Source organism: Schistocerca americana, chromosome 7 (assembly GCF_021461395.2).
Source record: "Schistocerca americana isolate TAMUIC-IGC-003095 chromosome 7, iqSchAmer2.1, whole genome shotgun sequence".
Lineage (NCBI taxonomy): Eukaryota > Metazoa > Arthropoda > Insecta > Orthoptera > Acrididae > Schistocerca > Schistocerca americana.
In genome coordinates, this window is record NC_060125.1 from 360,543,477 (window position 1) to 360,565,464 (window position 21,988).

Consider the following 21,988-nt stretch of genomic DNA (forward strand, 5'->3'; position numbering starts at 1 on the left):
GAAGTTAAGTCCCATAGTGCTCAGAGCCATTTGAACCATTTTGTTGTTACGTACCACTGTGAAAGTCTCTGAGGACACAATGTACTTATCACATAGTGTAGGATTACGAGTAACAAATTACTGACAGTAGCAGCCACATTTTAAAAGTCCTTTACAGGAATTGTGTTACAGAATATGAAATGCAATAGATATTGTCAAGTTGAGCACCTCAGCTGAACTAATACTAATTTTTATGGTTAATGACAATAGCTGCAGCTGTAGTACCACACATTTATTGTGTTACGATTGGTTTTGTTCGTAGAACATCTTCAGCTTGCCGAGTTGTGCCGAAATCATGATGTAAATGGTACTGTTGTCGAATGCAATGTTAAAGACCAAATCCAGAAATAATGATCACAAACATTCCGCCGAGTACTTGGCGGAAGTGTGGTGAGCAGACACGGTATGCTGCATTTAGTAGGATACTGATGTTTTCATGACATATTAAATAGAAGCATCTTTTATTTTGCGTTGAACAGTACATAACATAATGTATCACAGCACGTCATTCATTGTGAAGTTAATATTTCTCTCCAGAAGTCCATCCGTTCCTTGAGCATGTCTTGACGTGTCACAAATTCCAGTTTCATATCAAGATAATTGGTAGCACTGGCCGTCAACTCTTCCCAGACCATTGGATTTCCAGAGGGCGCAGGATCCCTGGAAAATAAATTGACAGTCTTGTGATACAATATGCTTATCCGTCTCAATAGAAACTACAATAACGCTTATATTAGTGAACTGCAACATAAAAATTAATTTTTATGCGTATGTGAAATGACTCGATTAACTTGGTGTGTGAGAAAATTAAATAAGAAAATCCTATTTTTCACAAATTTGGAAGAAATGACAAAATCTTCCAAAGCTCGCAAGAATGTAAAAACGTTCACACCAAAGATAATACATGGTTGTCTTTGTCCCTGCTACATACCAGCCAACGGCCATGCGATCAGTAAGCGTTCTCTGCACATATCAACTAAGTGATGCCTGAGAGGAGGGCGGTGGTAGTGCTCCAGCATTGAGAGGAGAACGCTGGGACAGACACACAGTAAAGTGTCGTATTCATCGGATGAGCAGACCGTCAGAAGTCATTCGATGAAATGTTCGATTTCCTGTTCTTTATAAACTGTTTTAGACTACCAGTTCCACGTTCAGGAGATTCAACCGAGGCCTCGCAAAGTGGCATACGTATGCAAGTACTAAAATTATGCTGCTTGACAAATGTGAAGGCGCCAGAAGAGAAAGAACAAACGAAATGCAATTTTACAGTCTAAGAGAACTTTTTTTGGGTCATCAGTCTTCCGACTGGTTGCATGCGGACCTCATCATGCACCCATTGTCCCCAATTATTTGCTGGATGTATTCTAATATCTGTCTTGCTAAACTGCGTTTACTGTCTACAGCTCTCTCTAGTCCTTGGCGGTTATGCCCTGATCTCTTAACACATGTTCTATCATCCTGTCACCTCTTCTTGCCACTGATTTTCATACGTTCCTTTTTTACACCGATTATGCAGAGAACATCCTCAATCCTTATATATTGAAAGGGTCTTTGGTGTTATTGCGATGATTACAATATCGAGTCACATTTAAAAAGAACAGAACAGACAGGGAGCAGTATGTCGTCCTGACCGGGTAACTTCAACAGAAACAAGAGTAACTTTAGGTGTGCCCCAGGGCAGCGTAATAGGTCCTCTGCTTTTTACGATTTACATAAACAATCTGGTTGATGGTATTGACAGCAGCCTTAGACTGTTTGCCGATGATGCTGTATTCTACAGGAAATTAGTATCACAGAAAGTTGTGAACAAATCAATGAGGATCTGCAGAAAATAAATGCGTGGTGTAATGACTGGCAGTTATCTCTCAATATTAGTAAGTGTAACCTACTGCGTATAACAAGGCGAAAATCTCCATTAATGTATGAGTACAAAATAAATGATCAGTCTTTGGAATCGGTAACATCAGTCAAGTATCTGGGTGTAACTATTCGAAATGATCTCAAATGGAATGATCAGATTACACAGGTAACGGGCAAGGCGAACTCTAGACTGCGGTTTATTGGTAGAATCCTGAAGCGATGCAGTCCTTCAACAAAGGAAGTAGCTTACGATACGTTAGTTCGTCCAGTCTTAGAGTGTTGTTCGTCTGTATGGGACCCTTACCAGTTGGGTCTGATTCAAAAAATTGAAAAGGTCCAAAGAAGAGCGGCAAGATTCGTGACTGGTACATTTAGCCATCGCGAGAGCGTTACAAATCTCATAGAAAGTTCGAAGTGGGACACACTTGCAGATAGACGACGCGCTAAACAGAAGGGGCTGCTCACTAAATTCCGAAATCCAATCTTCACCGAAGATGTAGAGCATATATTACTACCACCAACTTTCAAATTGCGTAATGATCATCATTCAAAGATAACGGAAATAAGAGCTCGTACACAGGCGTTCAGACAGTCGTTTTTCCCTCGTACGATCCGCGAGAGGAACAGAGGGGAGGGGCGGAGAGGGGAGGAGGGGGGGGGGGACATATGGCTTTGGCGCGAATTGTGCCCTCCGCCACACACGGCTTGGTGGCTAGCGGATTATATATGTAGATGTAGACTGTATGGGCATAACGATGCTCCCTCCATGGTGCAGACGTATGCACTGATTGAGCCGAGAAGGAAGTCATAATACCGTCATATCCTCTTCTGAGGAAACCTCGCCAACAATTGTCTTAACTGCTCGTTTATATCCTGGAGCTTGTCTCTGACCAATGATTCAGAATGTTACAGAATATTTCAGGGATTCAATTATTTATTCTCGGATTGCATGGCCAGATGTGCCCACTGTCACATCCGAATGGCGCACAAATTCGGATAATGCATGAAATGGCCAGCCACGAAATGAAGACCCACCACGAGGCCTCTTTAAAACTCTGTCAGATGTTGATAACGCTGTCTCGTACCGGTACACGGTATCTCTGTTTCCCTCGCAGTGACTATTTAACAACCGACGCCATTCACGCCACTTATATGCCTTACCACGTCTGGTAACAGCACTAAACTCTGCTCTCTGATGGCAGTTCTATCTGTCACAGAGAACTGCCGCTGTTATCATTTACCCAACCGCCATAGGTAAGCATGTATATTAAGTTACATTGACATTTTGAGAGGTTCCATGCCGCCTCTCACTTTATAAGTTTTTTAAATTTTTTATGTCATTTCATGGTGGAAACGGGCTGAATAAGGTTATTCTGATGACAATATTTTTTTACTGATAGCTCAAATTACTTTTCACGTGTTGGGAGCTGTATGTGGTCTTGCTTTTAGTTTTCTCTGTTACTTCCCCGTGTGGCTTGTTGCGAGGCGAGCACTAGAGGACGCGGCACACTGCATTTTCGTGGGGAGTCTGCACTTCCGCGAATATGGAGAGGGTCGTACTCATTGGGCTTGAGCACCTGACGGTGCGACTGACCTCAGTCGAATGTCCACTGTTATGTGGAGGACGAAATATCCTGTGAGCCGTCTGAGTGTCGCCACAGTTTATGTATTTACCGTTCCAGTGCGTCTGGAACGAGGACTGCTGGTGCCAACTGAATGCATTGATTTCATGATTCTGAGAATTCTTGTGGACGGTGCCCTGCCAAATGCGGCTGTCTGGCACCTAATGGCCGGTGGTCTTGGCATGCTGTTTTCACAGCCAGTCAAACGGCAAGTTCAGTGCCCTCAGCTCAATAACAGAGGCATGATTGGTCAACTTAAACTGAGACCAACTGAGCGGTCTTAGGCACTGCAGTCATGGACTGTGCGGCTGGTCCCGGCGGAGGTTCGCGTCCTCCCTCGGGCATAGGTGTGTGTGTCTGTCCTTAGGATAATTTAGGTTAAGTAGTGTGTAAGCTTAGGGACTGATGACCTTAGCAGTTAAGTCCCATAAGATTTCACACACATCTGAACATTTTTTGATGTCGTAAAGCCTTGTACGAAATTGAAGGGAACGGTCGCTATTGGCGCGTATAATGTTCTGAGATAGTGCGGTGGAATTTTGGAATCAGCGCTGAATGCTGATTCGCGGCTTTTCGAGGGTGCTACTAGGGAATTGAGTAACGTTGGCTTCTCTCTAGCGTTGTACGGGTGCAAGGCTCTCGGGATCTGATCTTCGTCGGAATCGGACTGTGTTGCGACTTGGTCGCACTTTTTCGTAATCGTTGTGGAGCATACTTCGGACATACTCCAGTTTCATTCTACGAATTAAGATCCAGATTCTTACTCTGAGTTTTCGCACTTGTACCGACAGGGCGAGTTTAAGCGGTTTTGCTGGATCTCATCCTGGAGACACATCCTCGTGTATCAATGAATTTCTCTGCTTCGGCCACGCGAGCAGAACTTAGAAGCCTCAGACAGCATTCGAGGCCACGGGTTGAAACAGAGTTTCTGCACAGCAGAAGTCGGCGCCTACGTCGTCAGAACGCTGCCTACCGACGACGTGCTTCTGGTTTCAGGACTGGTACAGTATTTTGCGACTCCGACATTGTAGGACCTATCATGCGCGCTCGCATTGCTACAGTTCCACCCTTTTGTTTTCCATATGTTCGCATTTGAGATCCGGGGAGTAATATTTGACTCATTAGGATCTCCAGTCTTTATCGTCAATCTATTGCATCACAAGAGAGTAGGAGCCCCTTGTTCTCGAGCCAAGTCTTATTCTCATAACAGTTCAGTATACCCTATTGTTTAACCTGTTGTTTGTATCGACAATCAAGTACCTATATGTTCTGATTTACAATAAATCTCATTGTAATACTTAATCCGCATATCATATCGTAATAGATGCAGAATCCCATTTCCTGTCGTTTATTATGATAAAATTCCCTTTTTTTACTGAATAGGTTGCTATTTTTATTAAATTTTTGTGAGTGTGCACTCTTAATTTTGCCAACTAACAGGGTCCACTATCAATTACTTTCGTTACCATTGTGCACATAATTAATTAGGTGGTAGGTAAGGAGGGGGTCGTGTGTATGTCTAGTTCTCATGCAAAATTTGCCAGAATTAAAGAGGTACAAACTCTTCTTCATCCTGGCACCTCGCAATCTGACCTTGTATTCTGGGTGCTCTTGTTTCATGCGGTTTATATCCATTTGTTGGTGATAAATTTCAAGTGTGCCTCATTAACACTCTTTTCAAGCAGTAATTGGCTTCTGAATGTAAGCAAGGACAAATTTTAATGACATACTTACCCGTACTTGGGGAGATTGGTCCACAGTGTTGTCAACTGATTTGACACTTTCCCATCGTTGGAATTAGGGTCTGCGTCTGATTGCGCAAACAAGTAGATTGTTTCACCAGCGTGTACCATACCTGTAAATAGATTAAAGTAGTTGAGGCGCTAGGAAATATGCTATTGATTTATTCTATTAATTTTTTTTCTTTTTCTTTGGCATTGCAAGGAAAAGTGGGGACGATTTGATAGTCGACTGACATTTAAAGGGCAACAATAGTATGCAGCTCTAATTGTTTGAAAAAGGAATACTGAACGCAACTTTTATAAGTTTCACAAACTTCTTTGTAACTACGCTAGGTAGTGCATTGAGTGTAGCATAGAAGCGTGAGTACGAACTGTTTACATATTGTAGAAGCGTCGAGACTAATTTCTCAATCTATCTGGGAGGGCGGTAACATTAAGAATGCGATGGGAATTCCACAGCTAAATACGGTGGAGAGAGCGGATTAGTTGAAAGAGTATACTGAAGACCACTATGGGGTGGAGATGTCTGATGACGTGATAAAAGAAGAAATGGGAGCTGATGTAGAAGAGATAGGGGATCCAGTAGTAGAAGCAGAATTTAAAAGAAATTTGGAAGACTTAAGATCAGGTAAGATAACATTCCATCAGAGTCTGTAAAACGATTGGAGAAGTGTAGAATGTATGAGATCGGCGATATAACATCAAACTTTCGGAAAAACATCATCCACATAGTTCTGAAGTTAGCGAGAGTCAACAAGTAGGAGAATTATCACACACTCAGCTCAATAGCTCCTGAAACTAGAAGTAAATAACAGCAAAATATTGCATTTTGATTGGAACGCCTACTGATAAGGTAGGATGGATACAAGTGGCGACGGCGCATTTATTGTCATGAAAAGATTCAGTAATCTTTAATGAGAAACATACAGAATCAGAATGCTGTGTAATCTCGGATGACGGACCGACGCCATCTGTCCAGACATTCTGGCCATAACGGCTCTGAAACAGAGGACGACAGAAAAAGCCGAGATATGTCTTTCTCGAAACAGGTTTCACAGGGGAGGATCGCACTGTAGTTCCTCCTTTAAGCTGTCGGACGAACAAAAAATGACTTGATATCGAAATAGGTGACACAGGGATAGAAATGCAACTGTAATCGTATCAACAGAGTTCGATTCTACACAGAGTATGCGAAAAAACTTGCCTCTCTGCTAGAATCTGTGTACCGCAGATGTTTACAGGAGCGAAGCTTTCATAATGTTTGAAAAAAAAAAAAAGAAAGAAAACATAGGTCATTCTCGTTTTCAAGAAAGATCGTCGAAAGACAGTCCTATATCTCTGATGTTCGTCTGTAGTAAAATCTTGAAATATCTTTTACGTCTCGTATTATGACATTTCTGGAGACCGGAAATCTCCTCTGATGCCATCAACATGGGTTCCGAAAACAATGATCGTTTGAAACTCAGTTCGCTCTTTTCATGCACGAGACCCAGAATGGGGTATATATAGGCACAGTAGATGACGTGTTGCTTGATTTCCAGAAGGCGTTCGATACAGTTCCGCACAGCCACCAATTGAACAAAACACTACTGTACTAAATAACACACCAATAGTGTGGCTGGACTGAAGAACTTCTAGAAAACAGAACGCAGTAACTCATTGTAAACGGAGAGAAGTGTGATGTACTGATATACCGCACAAGAAGAGTTTGCGAAACAGAACGGTGAATAGAGTTGTCGTGTATGGAGAGACTGTAAATCAAGACAGAAGATTAGTTTTCTTTGACATCAGTTCATAGGGCATTATTTCGTTTGTGTTCATGGAACTGTAGTCAACGTTGGACAGATAAGCTAAACCTGCATTATACAGTTGCTGTAACCATCGTGACCAAACTTGTGTAACATATTACTATTCACTGTTCTGTGTTACTTTTATTGCATGTGTGTGTGTGTGTGTGTGTGTGTGTGTGTGTGTGTGTGTGTGCTGCCCTTGAGGCTTTTTGTGTGTGGACGATGTCCATGTATACGGAGATTTCTAAACGCTAGAAAATTGTGGCGAAACGCCGGAAGACCTGCAAAGAATCGATGCTTGTTGAAGTGGCAACTGACTTACAGTGTAAGCAAATATAGCACATTGCGAATACATAGACAGAAACATCCTTCGTTGTATGATCAGACGATTGAAGAACCATCACTGGAACCAGTTACTCCCATAAAATACCTTTGAGTGTGCGTACAGAGTGATTTGTAATGTGACGGCCATATAACATTATTCACTACGAAGGCAGATGACAGACAGAGTCATTGGAAGAATCCTCAGGAACTGTAGTTCATCAACATAGAAAATAGCTTACGAACCACTCGTCCGGCCAGTATTTGAATATTGCTCATCAGTCTGGGATAGGACTGATTCAGGAAATAGGGAAGACCCAAAGAAGAGCATCACGTTTCTTTACAATTTCATTTTGTACGATATGGCAGACGCTGCAACAAAGGCGTTCTGTACCAGGGTATGGTCTACGGTTGAAGTCCCGAGAGCGTTCGTTTCTAGAACAGTTGGCCAACATATTGCCTCTTCCTACGTATGTCTCGTGAAAAGATAAAATTAGAGAGATTTGAGCCCACGTGGAGGCTTATAAGCAACTGTTCTTCCCGCAAACAATACGCGACTGGTGCAGAGAAAGGAGGGAGTGACACCGAGACACAAAATACCCTACGCCACACACTGTAAGGTGGCTTGCTGAATATAAATGTAGATGAAGAAGAATGTATACTCTGACGGAGGTTATTTAGTGGTACCCTTAGATGGCTACTTTAACTTGCGACTCCTTAAATTAGACTCACACCTTCTCGACTTAAACTGTCCAAACTGCCTTAAACCTGTCCAATTATAGCTCACTTTCTCCTGGTTCAGATATTATCATTTCTCAAAACTAGCCTGCGTAAACACAGAATTATTGTAAAACTGGTTTACAAAACACTTTCTTCCGCGTAAAGGTGAGAGAAGTACTTTGTTTATGTAATGATGAACATATACCTGATTACCTTTTCTTGAGCTCTTAGAAACAGCCGAAGTGAAAAGTATTGCTTTGTTGTTTCTTCTTCCAAAAACTACGAACTATTCGCAGCCATTTCATTCAGCGACCTTCAAATCAAAAACCCTTATTGTTACCTAACTCACAGAGAATTACCCGGAGAAGGAAGCTAGGACGTTTGCATTTTAGTGAACTTTTAACAGAGTACTAGGGGAAGTCAGCGAATCTGAGATTAGTATGTGTTTATTCTGTCAGAAAGTGCCATGCTTTTAGTTAGATAATACATTTGAGATAAATCACTTGTCTCACTGGGTTCAGATGTGATAACGCAAGCACTAGTAACGTATTTTCTTAACTGTATTGAGATTGATAAAGGACACACTAATAGCATATTTTCACACTGACGTTATCTAGATATTATCATACGTGAACAATTTATTTTTTTGAATTTTGGGCGAACGTATTGTGAAGCAATCATCTTTATACGAAATATTACTGACCATTGTGCTGTTACGGTTTGGGTAGTGAATTTTATCATTTTCCTGATTTTCTGCTGCCTGTTGTCGATTAAAGAAAGGAATATGTTCTTCCTTCGTAACCACAGCTCGTAAGCTACACCGTTCTACTGACTTACGCGAAGCTTACACATATAAATTATAACACCTGTATCGTATGGTTATTGGCTGACTGATGTAGGTTAAATCCGAGCTGCCTCCATTTATGAGTGATGAAGAAACAAAACTGACATATATATATATATATATATATATATATATATATATATATATATATATATATATATATATCGTGTAATAAACCATATTACTAGATATGTACGAGAAATTTATTAACGTAGTGGTGTTAACAAATAAACAAACAACATCTTCTGTTATTGAATTTTAGTCAACAAAGAAATTAAGATGGCATTCAAGACTACACTCTGTGAAATAAAAGTTTAGTGGATACACTAAGAATTATTAGATAATTTCATGAACGTTATTAACATTATATTTAAATTTACGATCACTCTTTCCAGGGACATTTATTTTTAGACAAAAGCAATGCTTAATGGCGAACGCTTACCGTAATCCGTGGAACCGGTGCCATTGTAGTCGAAGTAATAGAAGTGAATAGGTATACTGCTGGAGTTCGCCACCGCCCTAGCGAACGAGTCCGCTGGATGAATGAAGTACATGTCGGATAACAGCTGCAAATAGTTAATTTGTAAGAATAGACATTTAACCTGTAGAAGTATTTAGAGACGCCAGTCAAGTTTATCATACAGAACAGCGCTTCAGCGGACTAACCTTGTCATGTCTTCCAACTAATTCATAAAATTTTGGCATGTGTTTTCATTTGTGATAGCAGGATTACAGAAACAACGGTTTTCCGATTGCAATTGTGTGATCTGCATGATGGTAGTCGCGACGGAATTGATGCGATTCTGAAGTCTGTGATGACTGTGAGGGACGTTCCTCCGGTTACTCGACGCGAAATATGGCGAATCCTCAAACGTGTGCTACGGTGATAGGCAACTTCTTTGCCTAATAAATGGACCACCAAAAACCATAACGTAGGCTAATAACTACTAAAATGGTGGCGGCTTTTGACAGATCCAATCATTCTTCACCAAAATCCTGTACTGCTGTTTGTTGTGTTACGATTGCATAGGTAATGAGAACATAGAGAAGAAAATCCTGGTAGCCCATTGCTGTGCTGTCGGAGTTCGGTAAACGATATTCGTACTTATATTGAAATACCGATCACCTGTCTGTATAAACGACTCTTCAGCGTATGAAAATATCATTCGCAAGAAAACTTTTGTTCCATCAAGAAAAGCGTTAAAGACTACACAAAGAGATTATTCCTCGTCACAATCAGACGCTTTCAAAGTTCTAACTTCCCAGGAAGTGAATGTTCTGGTATAAAACTTGACTGGTTAGGATTGATGACTTTAGCAGGACGCAGCATTATTTATTTTCCTAAAAACCTCAAACACGAAAACTCTGAGAGTTCACAAAACATTGGGTGTTAGGCAGCCACGAGTATTTTAAGCGTCTAGTAACAAAAGACTTTTAGACACCTAAGTAACAGTAACTCGTGTAGGAAGTTTCTCTCACACACCGCCTTTTCTGTAATACCTAACATTAAAAATTATGGATTAAAGAAAGCAGGAACGTTGTTCTACACAGGAATATTGTTCTACACTCCTACTACGATACTCCTTCACTACAACAGAATTAAAGAGGAAGATTACGACACACGAGTCGCCAACCGCGACACAGAGTACGCGAAGGAACTTGCCCCCCTTCTTGCAGCGGTGTACCGTAGGTCTCTAGAAGAGCGTAGCGTTCCAAACGATTGGAAAAGGGCACAGGTCATCCCCGTTTTCAAGAAGGGACGTCGAACAGATGTGCAGAACTATAGACCTATATCTCTAACGTCGACCAGTTGTAGAATTTTGGAACACGTATTATGTTTGAGTATAATGACTTTTCTGGAAACTAGAAATCTACTCTGTAGGAATCAGCAAGGATTTCGAAAAAGACGGTCGTGTGAAACCCAACTCGCGCTATTCGTCCACGAGACTCAGAGGGCCATAGACACGAGTTCACAGGTAGATGCCGTGTTTCTTGACTTCCGCAAGGCGTTCGATACAGTTCCCCACAGTCGTTTAATGAACAAAGTAAGAGCATATGGACTATCAGACCAATTGTGTGATTGGATTGAAGAGTTCCTAGATAACAGAACGCAGCATGTCATTCTCAATGGAGAGAGGTCTTCCGAAGTAAGAGTGATTTCGGGTGTGCCGCAGGGGAGTGTCATAGGACCGTTGCTATTCACAATATACATAAATGACCTTGTGGATGACATCGGAAGTTCACTGAGGCTTTTTGCGGATGATGCTGTGGTATATCGAGAGGTTTTAACAATGGAACATTGTACTGAAATGCAGGAGGATCTGCAGCGAATTGACGCATGGTGCAGGGAATGGCAATTGAATCTCAATGTAGACGAGTGTAATGTGCTGCGAATTCATAGAAAGATAGATCCCTTATCATTTAGCTACAAAATAGCAGATCAGCAACTGGAAGCAGTTAATTCCATAAATTATCTGGGAGTACGCATTAGGAGTGATTTAAAATGGAATGATCATATAAAGTTGATCGTTGGTAAAGCAGATACCAGACTGAGATTCATTGAAAGAATCCTAAGGAAATGCAATCCGAAAACAAAGGAAGTAGGTTACAGTACGCTTGTTCGCCCACTGCTTGAATACTGCTCAGCAGTGTGGGATCCGTACCAGATAGGGTTGATAGAAGAGATAGAGGAGATCCAACAGAGAGCAGCGCACTTCGTTACAGGATCATTTAGTAATCGTGAAAGCGTTACTGAGATTACAGATAAACTCCAGTGGACGACTCTGCAGGAGAGACGCTCAGTAGCTCGGTACGGGCTTTTGTTAATGTTTCGAGAACATACCTTCACCGAAGAGTCAAGCAGTATATTGCTCCCTCCTACGTACATCTCGCGAAGAGACCATGAGGATAAAATTAGAGAGATTAGAGCCCACACAGAAGCATACCGACAATCCTTCTTTCCACGAACAATACGAGACTGGAATAGAAGGGAGAACCGATAGAGGTACTCACGGTACCCTCCGCCACACACCGTCAGGCGGCTTGCGGAGTATGGATGTAGATGTAGATGTAGATGAACCGCTTCCTGTCCTGTCACACTTCACCGCAAATGAATGAATAAATTATCATCATGAAACTACAATGACTTGTTTCCCAGACTCCTAAGATCGCAACGGAGCAATTATCATTTGTGTCAAATCCGTGCCACTCGATTATGCGTAATGCTTATTGGCGAACCGATCGTGCCATCCAATTCAGCTTTGGAGAATTATAAGGAGCGATCAAAAAGCTTCCATTCGAAGACAGTACAGCACAGAATCGGTATGCTAATCAGGCAAAATCACGGTGGGCAATGAGGCCATTATCCCACCGACGCACCAGGCTGGAGAGACCCGTTTGCTAAAACACAGTGTCCTGCGATGTGAAGAAGTCCATAACTGTCTACTGCACATGCGCGTCCGACAGGAATGATCGACCCTTCAAGGGCTCTAAGGGCTCGAAGGTGTGATGATTGCATGAGGAGACATCACGACTACAGGGCGGATGCTGGAATGTCTCCCACCTGAGTTGACGTAACTTCTACTTTGCGGCATTTGTGGCACCTGGACGCGAGTTATGGGGAACGCGACCAGCAAAGCGATATGAAATGGAGCATGAATGACAGGTCTGCTGTAGGAAAGGCAAATGGTCGACTTCGGGTTATTGTGAGAATTCTAGGAAAGTGTGGTTCATCTGTAAAGGAGATCCATTACAGGACGCTAATGCTACCTACTCTTGACCACAGATTGTTTGGGATCCGTACCAGGTCGGATTAAAGGAAGACATAGAGGCAAGACAGAGACGGGTTGCTAGATTTGTTACTGGTAGCTTGGAACAACACGCAAGTGTGATGGAGCTGCTTCGGGAAATTAAATGGGAATCCCTGGAGGGAAGGTGGCATTTTTTTCGAGAAACACTATTGAGAAAATATAGAGAACCGGCATCTGAAACTGACAGCAGAGCGATTCTGTTGCCTCTAACATACATTGCCCGTAACGACCGCGAAGATAAGACACAAAAAATTGGGTGTCACACGGAAGCACCTATGGTCTAGGACAGACGGTACAATAGCTCACTGTGTACGGTCAGAGAGCTCCCGCAACGACCGAACACAACGGAAAAAAAAAAAAAATCGGGCACGGTAGCTCTGCGTGCCCGGTCAGAGGGTTAGCTGCCCTCTGTAACAAAAAAACTGAGTTAATGGATCAACGGTGATCTTGAACTAGCGTCATGGGACGTCCGCCCCGAACAAATACAAAGAACATTAACGAACAAAAAAAGGAGGGGGTAGCGTCTTTGGTTCATGAGCTAAACGCCTACGGTCCCGGGTTCAAATCCCGCCGCTGCTTAAACTTTGATTAATAATCAACATTGGTGACCAAAGACTTCCTGCATAAGAAGTCACCCCTCATCCTGCCAACGGCCTTATCGAAGAGGGCGGAGGAGCGGACAGAGGTTCAGGGAACTCTCTTGTCCTTGGGGTGGGAAACTGCTCCTAAAAGGCGAAAGAATCAGCAATGATCAACGACTTGTAGATCCAGAAGGCAATGGAAACCACTACATTAAAGACACATAACAAGTATCCACAAGACATGTGGCCTGTAATTGAAGAATTGTCATGATGATCTCTCCATTGGCAAAAGATTCCGAAATAGTCCCCCATTCAGATCTTCACGAGGGGACTGCGAGGGGAAGGAGTAGAAGAAAAGGTTACAGGAGAATGTGGGCTTGGGAAAAGGAATGTGAGAGGAGAAAGACTAATGGAGTTTTGTAACAAGTTTCGGCTAGTAATAGCGAATTCTCCGTTCAAGAATCACAAGAGAAGGACGTATACTTGGAAAAGGTCGGGTGATACGGGAAGATTTCAGTTACATTACATCATATCAGACAGAGATTCCGAAATCAGATACTGGATTGTAAGGCGTACCTAGGAGCAGACATAGACTCATACCACAATATAGTAGTGATGAAGACTAGGCTGAAGTTTAAGACAAGAGTCAGGAAGAATCAATACGCAAAGAAGTGGCATACGGAAGTACTAAGAAATGACGAGATATATTTGAAGTTCTCTAAGGCTACAGATACAGCAATGAGGAATAGTTCAGTAGCCAGTACAATTGAAGAGGAATGGATATTCCTAAAAAGGGCCAAAACAGAATCTGGGAAGGAAAACGTACAAGGAATGTAACTGCGCCGAAACCATGGGTAACAGAAGAAATACTTCAATTGATCGACGACAGGAGGAAGTAGAAAAATGTTCCGGGAAACTCAGGAATAGAGAGATTCAAGTCGTTGAGGAATGAAATAAATAGGAAGTGTAGAGAAGCTAAGATGAAATGGCTGCATGAAAAATGTGAAGACATCCAAAAAGAAACGATTGTCGGAAGGACAGACTCAGCATACAGGAAAGTCAAAACAACCTTTGATGACATTAAAATCAAGGGTGATAACATTAAGAGTGCAACGGGAATTCCACTGTTTAATGCAGAGGAGAGAACAGACAGGTGGAAAGAATACATTGAAACCCTCTGTGAGGGGGAAGATTTGTCTGATGTGATAGAAGAAGAAACAGGAGTCGATCTAGGAGAGATAGGGGATCGAGTACTAGAATCAGAATTTAACAGAGCTTTGGAGGACTTAACATAGAATAAAGCAGTAGGGATAGATAACATTCCATCAGAATTTCTAAAATCATTGGGGGAAGTGGCAACAAAACGACTATTCACGTAGGTGTGTGGAATGTATGACTCTGGCGACATACCATCTGACTTTCGGAAAAGCATCATCCACACAATTCCGAAGACAGGTAGAACTGACAAGTGCGAGAATTATCACGCAATCAGCTTAACAGCTCATACATCCAAGTTGCTAACGAGAATAATATACAAATGAATGGAAAAGAAAATTGAAGATGCGCTAGATGACGATCAATTTGGCTTTAAGAAAGATAATGGCACGAGAATGGCAATTGTGACGTTAATAATGGAAGCAAGACTAAAGAAAAATCAAGACACTGTCATAGGATTTCTCGAACTGGAAAAAGTGTTCGACAATGTAAAATGGTGCAAGATATTCGAAATTATGAGAAAAGTAGGGATAAGCTATAGGGAGAGACGGGTCATATACAATATGTACAACAGCCAAGAGTGAATAATAAGAGTGGACGATCAAGAACGAAGTGCTCTTATTAAAAAGTGTGTAAGACAAGGATGTAGTATTTCGCCCATATTGTTCAATCTGTAATCGAGAAAGCAATGATGGAAATAAAAGAAAGGTTCAGGAGTGGAATTAAAATTCAAGGTGAAAGGAAATCAGTGATACGAATCGCTGATGACGTTGCTATCCTGAGTGAAAATGAAGAAGAATTACATTATCTGCTGAACGGAATGAACAGTTTGATGAGTGCAGAATAGTGATTGGGAGTAAATCGAAGAAAGACAAGGTAATGAGAAGTAGTAGAAATGAGGAGAGCGAGAAACTTAACATCAGGATTGATGGTCACGAAGTAGATTCAATTAAGGAATTCTGCTAGCTAGGCAGTAAAATAACCAATGACGGACCGAGCGAGGAGGAGATCAAAAGCAGCTAGCAATGGCAAAAAGGGCATTCCGGGCCAAGAGAAGTCTACTAATATCAAATATCAGCCTTAATTTGAGGAAGAAACTTTTGAGAATGTACGTCTGGAATACATCACTGTATGGTAGTGAAACATGGACTGTGGGAAAACCGGAACAGAAGAGAATCAAAGCATTTGAAATATGGTGCTACAGACGAATTTTGAAAATTAGGTCGACTGATAAGGTAAGGAATGAGGAGGTTCTGCGCAGAATCGGAGAAGAAAGGAATATGTGGAACACACTGATATGGAAAAGGGGCAGAATGATAGGACATCTGTTAAGACATGAGGGAATGACTTCCATGATACTAGAGGGAGCTGTAGAGGCCAGAAACTGTAGAGCAAGACAGAGATTGGAATGCATCCAGCAAATAATTGAGGACGTAGGTTGCAAGTGCTACTCTGAGATGAAGCGGTCAGCACAGGAGAGGAATTCGTGGCGGGCCGCATCAAACCAGTCAGAAGACTTATATATATATATATATATATAAAGAACAATGCTCGAGTGTTTGGAATCTGTGCCAGGTCGGATTAAACAAGGACATAGAATCAATTCAGAGGCAGGCTGCTAGATTTGTTGCTGGTAGATTCGAACGACACGCAAGTGTTATGGAGTTACTTCGGGAACTCAAATGGGAATCCCTGGAGTGAAGGAAACATTCTATTGAGAAAATTTAGAGAACGTCCATTTTTAACTGACTACAGAAGGATTCTGTTGCCTCGGACATACATTGCGCGTAATGACCACGAAGATAAGATTGGTTGGTTGGTTGGTTTGGGGAAGGAGACCAGACAGCGTGGTCATCGGTCTCATCGGATTAGGGAAGGATGGGGAAGGAAGTCGGCCGTGCCCTTTCAGAGGAACCATCCCGGCATTTGCCTGGAGCGAAGATAAGACACGAGAAATAAGGGGTCATACGGAGGCACACAGACAGTCGTTTTTCTTATATTCTATTTGCGTGTGGAACAGGAAAGGAAAAGACTAATAGTGGTAAGGGGTACCTTCGCCACGAGCCTTATGGTGGATTGCGCAGTATCGATGTAGACGTAATGGAGATGTAGCACGGAACCTGGCGCACCATTCCACAACGGTGGTTTTCGACACACGAGCTGTTGTTGTTGTTTTGTTTTAGTGCACAAAAAGGACTAGCGTCATAGGCGCCCATGTCAAAACTGTAGAACTCGAAAACAGAGAGGAGTTAAAAACGACTACACATCTATCCCAATAGACGGAAGACAAAGACAGCTGAAAACAGAGACCTGGAGAAAGGTCTATAAAGTACGCCATATAGAAGCGGAGGTCCAGAACTAAAAATTAAATTGCTTTCGTCATGTTGCTACGACGGAATAAAAGTAAAACGCGATCGACAGCCTACCCGTCGTTCGCTGAAACGGCCGATAACTCACACGGCGAACACAAACGAGAACGTAAGCGGTCAAGAGAAGGGCATTCCGTCAGGAAATGGCGGACCGTCAAAAGTTGAGCGCAATGTGTACGAAGTTGCGGGGAAGCACCACTTAACAAATGGCGATGGCTAAATAGGCAGTGTCCAAGCAGCAGCCTAGTTACAATGATTTCCTCGCGGCTTGAGGTCATAGAGGATGTCGTCCAAGCCTCTGGGAGAGGCTTAATAACCCTGACTCGTCATTCTCCGATGGATGTCTGCCAGTGTTTGTCCTTCGGACAGCCAAGGCAAGAATAACAGCATGTTGGTTTTGTTTGGACGCATTTAGTAACAACGTTTCCACAGCTCAAGTTTCTGCAGTTGCCGCAAGGACGTCGGAATGACAAGAATGCCTCAATAATGCCTTGCCTGCATATCGGTGCTTATACAAGCGCATTGGAGTCGCGATACATTGCATACAGGATGCAGCAATGCCCTCAAATGGAAACTTTTTGATCCCCCCTTATATAGGAGACCCAGACTGCAACCAACTCGGCACGATATGGCAACTATCCTCTGCCATAAGAGAATGTGTTATAATTACATCAACCACTGCCTGCATCTGATCCATGGAGAAGCCCTCGTCCCCGAAGTAGAATTGCTCCAGCTGTTCCGCCGCACGAGTCCGCTGTTCCTCCGTGGGCAGCGGCAGCTGGGAGCCGATCAGCATCGTGAAGTTCTCCTTCATATCAGCTTCCCCCGCTTCTGTCAGCAATGGAGACACTGGAACACACAAAGACCTCTCCAGTAAAAGCCAGCTTCAGAGAGAATGACACCGCTACAATTCCAAGTAAGGTGCACCTAGGGCGTTCTGCTCGCTAATGAAACGTACACCACGATTTCACGTCTGTTTTAGGACACGCTAGTATGTAGTACTTATCATCAGCTGACGTTCGCAACAAATCTCTCATCTGCGTACAGGGAGAAGCAGACTTGTTCATTAAAATTCTTATGGTAGAATACGCCTATACTTACACCGTTTAATGTTATGATGACTGAAAAACTTCAATGGTCAGACGTTTAGGTCCATGTTTCTTGGTAATTAATTACACTTCTAGCCATTAAAATGGCAACACCGTGATGATGGCATGCAACGAACGTCAAACTGGCAAGTCGTATATTAGCTGCTTGGGTACGCAAATGGGAAACATTTCACCGCAACTGAATCTAAGGTAAGGTTGCTGACTGGTGCTGTGGCGAAATGGGGACTGACGGCTACTATGTTTAGACTCGTTGCTTGAGGCGAAGACACCCAGGTGTTCAAAAATGGTTCAAATAGCTCTAAGCACTATGGGTCTTAACATCTGAGGTCATCTGTCCCCTAGACTTAACTACATAAACCTAACTAACCAAGGACATCACACACATCCATGCCCCAGGCAGGATTCGAACCTGCAACCGTAGCAGCAGCGCGGTTCCGGACTGAAGCGCCTAGAACCGCTCGGCCACAGCGGCCGGCAAAAAATGTTTGTCAAGGACTTTGGAGGATAGGTTTGTCGATGACTTCTATTGCCCATCATGTAAATACGTGTGACCTGTAATGACTTCCAACCAAAAGCACAGTTTTTGTTGGAGAGGTCTACTGCATATTGTGCTTAAAAGTGGAGTTTACTCAGATGAAAGTTCTGTACGAAATAAAACAAGGATTCCACTGGACCTCGGGGTCTTCTTCAGTTTCAGCTATTTTAGCTGTTTTTCTGCGCCACTGATACAAATTTCCATGTCACTCATCTTTGGAAATCTTACTCCTGGATCATTCTTGTGAATTGGCATTACAAAACTGGGTTTAGGGTTTCTGTTTTGGTTTGCTACATTCAGTTTCTGTTCCCGTGTCATGTATGACTACCTGAACACTTTCTCTGGTGTCAGTAACAGCTTTTAATATAATCTGAATTTGCCAAGATTTGTGAGAGGTGTTTCGGTAATATTCTGCCACGGTAGCCTTTGAAAGGTTCACATACCGACCATTTTACAGCCAAAGGTTTGAAAATAAGAATTACCTCATGCTTTGCTTCACACCTGTTGTGTTGTAGTCACTTTATCTGCGCAGATACTGTGACATAAAGGCCCATGACGAACTGTTCAACTAGGTACATATTTATCCACTTCTTGGTCAACTATTTTTCTATGCTTTGGGCGCGGTTCTTCTACATGCTCCATCCCAGAATTGAATATTTTGAGTTCTTCCTTCAGATAAGACACTATTGTCACTTTATTTCGGTAACTGAACATATAAATCTTAGTATTTGTTATAGTTGTCCTTTGTACTTCATTGAGCACTTCTAATACAATTGCCTTGTGATCAATGTGTACTCCCTAAAAAAGGTAAAGTATGTTTGTTGCTATTACACATTGCATGTTTCCCTTGTGAGTGGCTTTTGGAAATAATTATCGTACGTAATTTTCACAGAAAGCTTTCAGTAATACTTAGCAAAAGTCTAATCACATCGATTACTGACGAAACAGTAATATTCGCAATCTATTATTTGATGATTCATGGGACTTCCAGTAACGTCAGTATAATTGTGAAACATGGGCATGAGTGAGCTGAGGCGGTTCCTGCATCTCACATGTAGCTCCAGTTTATTTATCGGTGAATCTGAGTTTGTGTACTGCGACGATCACAGCAAATGTTGGAACCCGTAGTGACAGCAGCAGTGTGGCAGAATAATAATCGGCCGCCTCGGCAGGGCAGGACGCAAATGCTAACAGACGTTTCTGTTTCTTACACAACGCATAACACGAATGTCTCACAAACACCAACCTTCAAATTCCTTTTCCGAATGAGACGCTAATTTGCAGTAGGTGTTTGGAACACAAATCGAAAAAAGATCTATTACACCGTCGGCACGGATTCAGAAAATATCGTTCTTACGCAACGCAACTAGCTCTTTATTCCCATTAAGTAATGAGTGCTATCGACAACGAATCTCAAATTCATTCCATATTTCTAGATTTCCAGAAGGCGTTTGATACCTTTCCTCAAAAGCGCCTTGTAATCAAATTGCGTCCCTATGGAGTATCGAGTCAGATGTACGATTGGAGCTGTTTTCTGTCGAAAAGGTCACAGTTAGCAGTAACTGACGACAAGCCATCGAGTAAAACAAAAGTGATTTCTGGCTTTCCCCAAAGAAGAGTTACAGGGCCTCTGCTGTTCGTAATCTACATAAATAGTTTAAGAGACAATCTGAGAAGCCCTGTTAGATTATTTGCTGGTGATTCTGTCATTTACAGACTTATAAAGTCATCACAAAATAAAAACTAACTGGAAAAAGATTTCGACAGGTTATCTGTGTGGTGCGAATAGTGGCAATGAACACTAAATAATGAAAAGTATGAGATCATTCACATGAGTATTGAAATGAATCCGTTAAATTTCAGTCGTACAACAAATCACACAAATCTAAAGGCTGTCAATACAACTAAATAACTGGAGATAACAATTACGAGCACCGTAAATTCGAACATCCACACAGATAATGTTGTGAGAAAAGCGGACCAAAGATCACGTTTTATTACTTTATTGCACTTACAACATGCAACAAATCAACTAAAGAGACTGCCTGCAGTACTATTGTCCGTCCTCTGCTCGAGTGTTGCTGTGCGGTAATGTCCTTACCAAGTAGGATTGACGGAGAACATCGAAAAACTTCAAAGAAGGGCGGCTCGCGAGATAGAGGAAAGGATGCCACGGGTATGATACTCGAGTTCCAATAGCAGTCATTTAAACAAACGTCGTTTTTCGTTGCGGTGAGATCTTTCCGCAAAAGTCTCCACTTTTCTTCTCCGAATGCGAAAATATCTTGTTCACGCACACCTCATAGAGAGAAATGACTATCGTAACAAAATAAAATAAATCAGAGCTTACTCTATATGGTTTAAATGTTGGTTTATCTTGTGTGTTGTTCGAGAATGAGACGGTAGAGAAACACTGTGAAAGTGGTTCGATATATCTTTTGCCATGCACTTACGTGTGAAGTGCAGAGTAGTCATGTAGACGTAGTGGATACAGAAATTTGCTGCGTAATTTATTCTTATAGCAAAATGTCGATGGCGTTACTCCTGCCTACTGGAATGTTAATCATTTAAACATCAAAGCAGGTGAAATAGACGTTTGTTGATCGCTTTACTGCAGTGGTGCTACTGTAAAGGCCACATGTAGCGGCGGTACACTACGGTGTGTCGCGCTTAAATTGGTCCTCGCCCGCTACGTCAAACCCATACACTATTTATCACATCACTTTCAGCCACAGTAGAAGCCACAGCTCTCACAGCGTTTCGTGTTCGGTTTGAGATAAAAGAATGGGTTAAATACAGCCCGCAAATGCGCGCATATTTTGCTGTGGGTTAATACTCGAAATTTCGTTTTTACCTACGGAGACAGTGAAGCTTCTCTTAACGATATACGTACTTTTTGAAATGCTATTTGATAGTTCATAAACCGATGACTTCAATAATATGAACGGCGATGCGTTTCAATAGTGGCGTGTGGGCTATCGTTTGGACATTTTAACCCACCTTTCTTCATGGAAGCAGTCAATCACGTTTAAGATTCGATTTTCCTTGACAAGACGCTTAAAGTTGCCTTCAAAACACAGGAAGCAATGTCACGTTTCTAAACACACAAAATTCAAGTTAGTGGCATGTCACAAAGAAAAATAAAATGTGATTTCTGGCAGATGTACTGCCACTAAAAAGGGATGTTGTAAACCGAAATACACCACAAGAGCGGGATGACGATGGTAGAGCACAAAGGAAGTGATAGAAAATATGTAAGGGAAATGAACGTTTTGTGAAATATACACCGTGTATCTTATTATTTCGTTAAATTCTATATCAGTTCTAGCGACCCAGCAGACGTCAGTGAAAATCAATCACTAGACTACTGTAGGGCATCCGTTAGTGGACGATGACTAAATCCACTTGACTTACTGCCAAGACGGTATTGAC

The 21,988-nt window shown here is 42.1% G+C and overlaps 1 protein-coding gene across 1 annotated transcript in view; it reads right to left on the bottom strand.

The window, feature by feature from the left end:
• Window positions 1–483: 483 nt before the first annotated feature.
• Window positions 484–21,988, bottom strand: part of LOC124622225 (para-nitrobenzyl esterase-like) — a 41,015-nt gene continuing 19,510 nt past the window's right edge. Inside the window, exons 7-10 of the mRNA XM_047147878.1 lie at window positions 17,583–17,761; window positions 9,381–9,504; window positions 5,256–5,376; window positions 484–699 (exon numbers count right to left, since the gene is read on the bottom strand). Of these exons, the coding sequence (XP_047003834.1) occupies window positions 549–699; window positions 5,256–5,376; window positions 9,381–9,504; window positions 17,583–17,761 (575 nt within the window). The 3' untranslated portion in view covers window positions 484–548. The remainder of the gene's footprint in view (window positions 700–5,255; window positions 5,377–9,380; window positions 9,505–17,582; window positions 17,762–21,988) is intronic.